Source organism: Rhinopithecus bieti, unplaced genomic scaffold (genome assembly GCF_001698545.2).
Source record: "Rhinopithecus bieti isolate Rb0 unplaced genomic scaffold, ASM169854v2 scaffold_25304, whole genome shotgun sequence".
NCBI lineage: Eukaryota > Metazoa > Chordata > Mammalia > Primates > Cercopithecidae > Rhinopithecus > Rhinopithecus bieti.
In genome coordinates this window covers 509933-517392 of record NW_016811568.1, presented here as the reverse complement: position 1 = coordinate 517392, position 7460 = coordinate 509933, and the positions used below count along the sequence as shown (strand labels likewise).

At 47.1% G+C, this 7460-nt stretch overlaps 2 protein-coding genes across 2 annotated transcripts in view; both read left to right on the top strand.

Annotated features, from left to right (window-relative positions):
• Positions 1 to 4866, top strand: part of TCF20 (transcription factor 20) — a 116958-nt gene extending 112092 nt beyond the window's left edge. Inside the window, exons 6-7 of the transcript XR_001889608.1 lie at positions 2751 to 2872; positions 4729 to 4866. The gene's annotated coding sequence lies outside the window, so the exon portion shown is untranslated. The remainder of the gene's footprint in view (positions 1 to 2750; positions 2873 to 4728) is intronic.
• A 1206-nt stretch (positions 4867 to 6072) lies between these two features.
• LOC108543556 (cytochrome P450 2D17-like) overlaps positions 6073 to 7460 on the top strand; it is a 4881-nt gene continuing 3493 nt past the window's right edge. The window contains exons 1-2 of the mRNA XM_017894087.1: positions 6073 to 6252; positions 7269 to 7300. Coding sequence (XP_017749576.1) covers positions 6073 to 6252; positions 7269 to 7300 — 212 coding nt within the window. The remainder of the gene's footprint in view (positions 6253 to 7268; positions 7301 to 7460) is intronic.

Sequence of the window (7460 nt, the reverse complement as noted above, 5' to 3'; positions counted from 1 at the left end):
TAAAAGGGAGGGATAAAAATATATATATATAAATCTATTTTAGTCTGGAAAGACTTTGTTTAAATGAAAGGTGCGCTATCCCTTTTGATTCTATTTTAAAATTATCTAGTTAAAGATCTCCAAATTTGTTCTGATGACAAGTGAAATTTAAATGTGAAATTGAACTGAACAAACCCTCATCTCATAAAGGACGGGGTGTGTGTGGCTTTGATCTTTAGCCTGTCTCACACCAGTTCAGAAAACACTAGACCCAGGATTGAAAAAGCAGACAAACCACACCAGAACCATCCTTTTGTCATTAATTTGTCTCAAAGTGGGAAGGTTTTAGCGGGAGGGGGAAATACAGGGACGGTCCATGTTTTCAAGAGCAGGGGAATGATGTTTAAACACAAAAATAATTTTTTTTTCATTTCCAGAAACACTATTTATTTATTTTTTTTTTTAACTTTTTCTTTTTGGGGGTGAAATTGGCAGATGTCTGAGGTCATTGCTGTGTCCTGGGTCACTGTGGCTGGTGAGGACCCTAAGTGTACACAGCAGCAGCAAAATCGAGGGATGACCCTCCTCTGGGGCCCCCTGTCCTCAGCACATTCCAGGCAGCTGTGCCCTGACCCACAGGTACCTGTGGGGATGAGAGGAGGCCCAGGCCTGTGCTGCCAGAGCCGGCAGTGTGAGCTGTAGGCAGGGACGGGGAGGGACTGTCGCTGTGATCAGAGTGGGTTAAGCTGACCAGGAACACCCATTTAGCCCCTTTTCTTTTGCTTTCATTTTATAAAGGAAAAGAGGACCTGTCAGATAGGCAGCCCCATGCTACGTGATTCTTTATGTTGTGTTGTTTTGTTTTGTTTTGTAAATTGTATAATTTTTAAATATCTGAGTTTTAAAAAAAGAAAAAAGTACAAAAAAATCTTGTTATGGCCTTAAGAAGGGGTTAGTGCATCTTTCAGGGGTCACTCTGCCATGGGGATAAAATAGCTGTTTCACAAACAGTTTTATTTAAAAAAACAAAAAACAAAAAAAATCAAAAAATCAAAAAAATAATAAACTTCATTTTAACCTTGTTTCCTTCTTTTGTTTAATTTAAAGTGAATGCGTCTCTTCCTTCTCCCATTCTAACCCCCAAAGGGTAGCTCTGGTTCTCCAGAGGAGGCCATGATCAGATCCGGTCTGTCCCATTCCTAGCCTGTCAATGGCCACGCAATTGGGAAGCAAACAAAATTCAGGGTTCTTCCGCCACTCCTCTGGGCAGGTAGAGTGTGGCCAGTGTATGGGGACAGTCAGATTTATTCAAGTTGATATGAGGACATATTTCCAGTCAACATTAAGGGTTATAAAAAAATAATGGAATGTTAATGGACTTTTTTAGAGAGTAGAAATACTGGAAGGAATGTTGTGAAGTAGAAATAAGCAATTATAAATGAGTTCTGTGTTCATCAATTTAGGGCAGCAGAAATGGCAGATTAATTGTGTTTTAATGGCTACATGAAGCAGTCCATTTCTCATTTCACTCCGCCAGGATGGAGGTGTGGGTGGGTGCGTTGTGTCGGCCATAGGACCAAGCTTGGGCAGCTGAACAGGACCTGCATAGAAATGATGGCTTTTTTGAGCTAGTTGCATTCTCATTCTGGTCTTGGCATTAATACAGTTAAAATGAAATGGATAGATTTCAGGTGTCAAGGGCTAAACCACAAAACTTGAAAAATATGTATCTTGAGGAAAATATTTTCCTGACAGCAAATGTTTGTCATTTTGCCTTTTATTCTTTTGTCCCCTTTTGACTGGCTTGAGTGGAGTACTTGCGATTGTTCTAGGTCTTTCCTTAAATTGACTTCAGAAATGACCTTCACTGGGGAGTGGCAGTGATACGCACATGCCTCCTGACTCGTTTCTGCCTTCTGCAGTTCGCCTCAACTGCTCAAGTGCCTTTTAGTTCCTTCAGTGTTTGTCTTAATTGATTTTGTTAAAGCAGTTTTATGTTCACAGCAGGATTAAGCTGAAGGTAGAGTTCCCATATAACCCCTTACCCCCCATATGCATACCTTCCCCTCTATCAACATCCCATCCAGAGTGGCACATTTGTTACAACTGATGGATACATTGTTATCACCCAAAGTCCATAGTTTATACTAGGGACCACTCCTGGTGGTGTACATTTTATGGCTTTTGACAAATGTATGAAGACCTGGATCTGGCAGGGCTTGGTGGCTCATGCCTATAATCCCAGCATTTTGGGAGGCTCAGATGGGCAGATCAAGGCTTGAGTTCGAGAACAGCCTGGGCAACATGGCGAAACCCCATCTCTACATAAAAATACAAAAATTAGCAAGGCGTGATGGTGCACGCATGTAGTCTCAGCTATTTGGGAGACTGAGATGGGAGAATCGCTTGAGCCCAGGAGGTCGAGTCTACAGTAAGCCGTGATTGCACCACCACACTCCAGCCTGGGCGACAGCAAAATCCTGTCTCAAAAAAAAAGACATGGAACCACCATTTTCCAGAGTAGTTTCACTGCCCCAGGGATCCTCTGTCCCACTGTTCATTCCTCCTTCCCCCCAGTCCCTCACCACTGAGCCTTTTTCCAAAGTTATGCCTTTTCCAAAGTGTCATATAGTTGAGATTATATAGTAGGTAGCCTTTTTAGATTGGCTTCATCCACTTAGTAATGTGCATTTAAGGTTCAACCATGTCTTTTCATGACTTGATAGCTTGTTTCTTTTTAGTGATAAATAATTCCATTGGCTGTACCACAGTTTATCCATTCACCTGCTGAAGAACATCTTGGTCGCTTTCAAGTTCTGACAATTAAAGATGAAGCTGCTGTAAACATCCCTTTGCAGGTTTTTGTGTGGGCGTAAGGTCTCAACTCCTTTGGGTAAGTACAGGAAGCACAATTGGTGGATTGTATGGTAAGAGTATGTCTAGTTTTGTAAGACATTGCCAAACTGTCTGGATCACCTGAGGTCAGGAGTTTGAGACCAGCCTGGCCAACATGGTGAAACCCTGTCTCTACTAAAAATACAAAAATCAGCCGGACATGGTGGTTCATGCCTGCAGTCCCAGCTACTCAGGAGGCTGAGGTGGGAGGATTGCTTGAACCTAGGAGGCAGAGGTTCCAGTGAGCTAAGATCACGCCACTGCACTCCTCGCCTGGGTAACAGAGTGACTGAGACTCCGTCTCAAAAAAAAAAAAAAAAAAAAAAAAAATTGAAGAATGGAAAAGAAATTGCCCAACTGTCTTCCAAAGTGTCTGTACCATTTTGTACTCCCACCAGCAATGAATGAGAGTTCCTGATGGTCCATATCTTTGCCAGCATTTGGTGGTGTCAGTGTTCTGTATTTAAGCCATTCTAACAGGTGTGTACGTGGCCATTTATTTTTTGAATAACTTTAAAAGTTTTTAAATTGTGGCTAAAAAAATTTACCATCATAACAGTTACGGTAGGTACAGTTTAGTGGTGTTAAGTGTGTTCACGTTGTGCAACCAATCTTCAGAACTTTTTCATTTTATGAAACTGAAACTTTACCCATTAAACTGCCTCCCTGCAGGCCCATCCTGCCCCTGGAGCTTTCCATCTCTGTTTCTAGGGTACAGGCAGCCCTCAGTACCCACAGGCTTCACATCCACAAACTCAGCCACACATCGAAGATACTTGGAAAAGTATAAAAACTAAAAATACAAATAAGAGCAGTACAGTATAGCAGCTATTTACGTAGTATTTACACTGTATTAGGTATTATAAATAATCTAGAGATGATTTAAAGTATACAGGAGTATATGCATAGGTATACTATGCAATTTTACATAAGGAACCTGAGCATCCTTGGATTTCGGTATTTACCGGGGATCCTGGCACCAGTCCCCTCCAGGATACCCAGAGACAACTATTCCACTGCCCATAATCCCACCCCCTTGCAGCTGTGGAAACTCAAGAGGTGCTGCTCTGAGGGCAGACCCTGCCACTCAGCACTCGGGGATGAGTCAGACCCAACAGAAACCTGTCCCATGGGAGGAGCTGGGAATTGGAGGGTCCCTCCCAGTGGCATTGCTGTGCCTGGCAGGGGGAAGGGCAAGAACAAGCAAAATGCTCAACTTTACTACCCTTCCAGTGCAGTCCCTTCCTGGCGCTGCACTAGCTGGCATTGCAGCATCCTAACTAGTCTCTAGAATTCTCACAATGATGTTTTGGTTCCTATAGCTTTGTTAACCCTGAGCTGTCTAGGAGAATGAGTCCGGAGTTTCCTAGTCTACCACTTGCTGATGTATTTTCACACCATCTCACTTGGCGATGTCCAGAGGGCCTGCCAGGGCACAGTGCACTTTTCACTGTGACACAAGCAGTTCCAGCGTTCAGGGAAGGCAGGTTGGATCTGTTCCCTAAAAATAATAAATCCCAGAAACTTCTATACTGACCATTAATAGAATGTAATGTCCAAACAGTATAGAGTAGTAGCTCAGCATACACTTTGGATGTGGACTCTAACACCGCTCTGTGACTTGAACCTTGTTATGTGATCTCTGAACCTCGGTCTCTATGCCTTGGGGACCATAAAACCACCTCCTTAGGGGGCTGTGGGAGGATTAATGAGCTGGAGCACACACAGTGTGACCAGCAGTTTCTGGCACATAAGTGCCCTATCAGTGGAAGCCACAGGTGCACAATGATTGGAAAAGGCCATAGGCATCATTATTGAAGGTTTTCCTCATGCTGCCCGTATCTTGAATTACAGGCCTCTGGCTGGTAAAGAGGGCACTCGGGAGGACACTGCCTACGTTGCAGGCACGCCCGTCCCTGCCGTTCATACCCCCATCATGATGACTGCTTGAGCGGGGGGTCTGACACCTCAAAAGGCCAAGAGCGCATACAGGTGATGTATAAAGGGCCACCAGTCCCTGCACCTTGACTCTCTCACAGTCCGTGGTAGAAGGGTGCTGCCACGTAGGACAGGAACACTGATTCAGTTGAGGCCAGTTTGGGAGGCCACAAGCCAGATCTGGGAAGTCCCCAGATGGACATGGGTCTTGCTCTCTTTGTCAGTTGAGTGGCCTCAAAACTTCTGTTGGGCCAGGTGGCTCACGCCTCTAATCCCAACACTTTGGGAGACCAACACAGGAGGATCACTTGAAGCCAGGAGTTCAAGACCAGAGTGGGAAACATAGTGAGAACCCATCTCAACAAAAAAAATTAGCCAAGCATAATGGTGTGCACCTGTAGTTCCAGCTACTCGGGAGGCAAAAATAAGAGGCTCTCTTGACTGAGCACAGGAGTTTGAGGCTGCAGTGAGCTTTGATCACACCTCTGCACGCCAGCGTGGGCAACAGAGCAAGCCCCTGTCTCTCAAAAAAAACTTTTTAATTTTTTGTTTTAAATTTTAAATAAACTGTTCTCCCTGCCTTTTGTTCCCCAGATCCAGTCTTCATCACCTGAAAAGACCTAGGCTCCAGCTGCCGGCCTCCTGCTGCCCCTCAGGCCACCTGCACAGGAAATTCCAGGGGTGGCTTTTTCCCACTGCCAGTGCTGTGGTCTACAGTGCTAGGCAGCCCCTCAGTCAGCAAGACAAAGTTCTCCATGAATCCTTCCCAGAAAGTCCTGTTCCAGCCTGGGGCAGAGTCCCCATGACCCTCATGGCACCACTGGCTTCTCATGTCAGCTATGTTACCTTCCTGCTCCTCAAGGTCATGATTACGGTGGGGCATTGGTCCACTCACAGCCTTCCCGCCATGCTCCCAATACACAGCTCAGCACCCGGTACAACCCATGTCTCCAGCTTGGGTGGAGCTCTCAGGCCACTTCTCACCCATCACCCTAACCTCGGTAGGCACCAAGAGTGAGCAGCAGGGTCAACGACCTCTGGAGCAGCCCCTACCCACCCTGGCCTGACCCTGCACCCACTGGCAGCACAGTCAATACAGCAGGTTGGCTCACAGCAGAGGGCAAAGGCAATGATCAGCTTCCTTTATAAGGGAATGATCATGCACTTCATGTGCTGAGAGTGTCCTGCCTGGTCTTCTGTGGCTGGTGGGGTGGGGGTGCCAGGTGTGTCTAGAGGAGCCCAGTGGGCAGCAAGGCAGTCATGGGGCTGGATGCACTGGTGCCCCTGGCCATGACAGTAGCCATCTTCCTGCTCCTGGTGGACCTGATGCACCGGCGCCAACGCTGGGCTGCACGCTACCCACCAGGTCCCCTGCCACTCCCTGGGCTGGGCAACCTGCTGCATGTGGACTTCAAGAACACACCATACTGCTTCCACCAGGTGAGGGAGGAGGTCCTGGAGGGTGGTAGAGGTCCTGAGGATCCCCCACCACCAGCAAACGTGGTGGGTAGAGCCACAGTCTGGACCAGAAGCCAGGCTGAGAAGGGGAAGCAGATTTGAGGGACTTCCTGGGGGAGGGCATTTATGCATGGCATGAAAGATGAGATTTTCCAAAGGCCAAGAAAAAGTGGGGCAAGGGCCTGGAGGTGGGGCTGGACTTGGCAATGGGCGTGCAATCCCATTGGGCAGCATGTGTTATGGAGTACAAAGTCTCTTCTGCTGACACCAGAAGGAAAGGCCCTGGGAATGGAAGAAAAGTAAGGGTCCTATGTGCCGTTTAAATCAGGAAATCAGGCTGCACACGGTGGCTCACGCCTGTAATCCCAGCACTTAGGGAAGCCAAGGTGGACGGATCACCTGAGGTCAGGAGTTCCAGACAAGTCTGGCCAACATGGCGAAACCCCATATCTACTAAACATACAAAAAATTAGCTGGGCACAGTGGTACATGCCTTTAATCCCAGCTACTCGGGAGGCTAAGGCAGAATTGCTTGAACCTAGGAGGTAGAGGTTGTAGTGAGCAGAGATTGTGCCATTGCACTGCAACCTGGGTGACAAAGCCAGACAATGTCTAAATAAATGAGTAAGTAAGAAATCAACAGCTGGGCACGGTGGCTCACACCTATAATCCCAGCATCTTGGGAGACTGAGGTGGGGAAATCACAAGGTCAGGAGTTCGAGACCAGCCTGGCCAACATGGTGAAACCCATCTCTACTAAAAATACAAAAATTAGCCGGGTGCGGTGGCAGGCACCTGTAATCCCAGCTACTCGTGAGACTGAGGCAGGAGAATTGCTTGAACCCGGGAGGTGGAGGTTGCAGTAAGCCAAGATCGCACCATTGCACTCCAACATGGGTGACAGAGCCAGACTTGGTCTAAAGAAATGAATAAGTTAGAAATCGAGGATGAAGGGATATAGTGACCCGGTTCAAACCTTTTGCACTGTGGGTCCTCAGGCCTCACTGCTCACCGGCATGGACCATCAGCTGTAAAATGGGATGCTAACTGGGCCCTATTGGCAATTTCGGCGACTCTTGCAAGGTCATAGCTGGGTGACGCATTCAAACTGAGTTCCTCCATGGTAGAAGGTGTGACCCCCACGCCCCAGGATCAGGAGGCCGGGTCTCCTCCTTGCACCTGCTCACCCC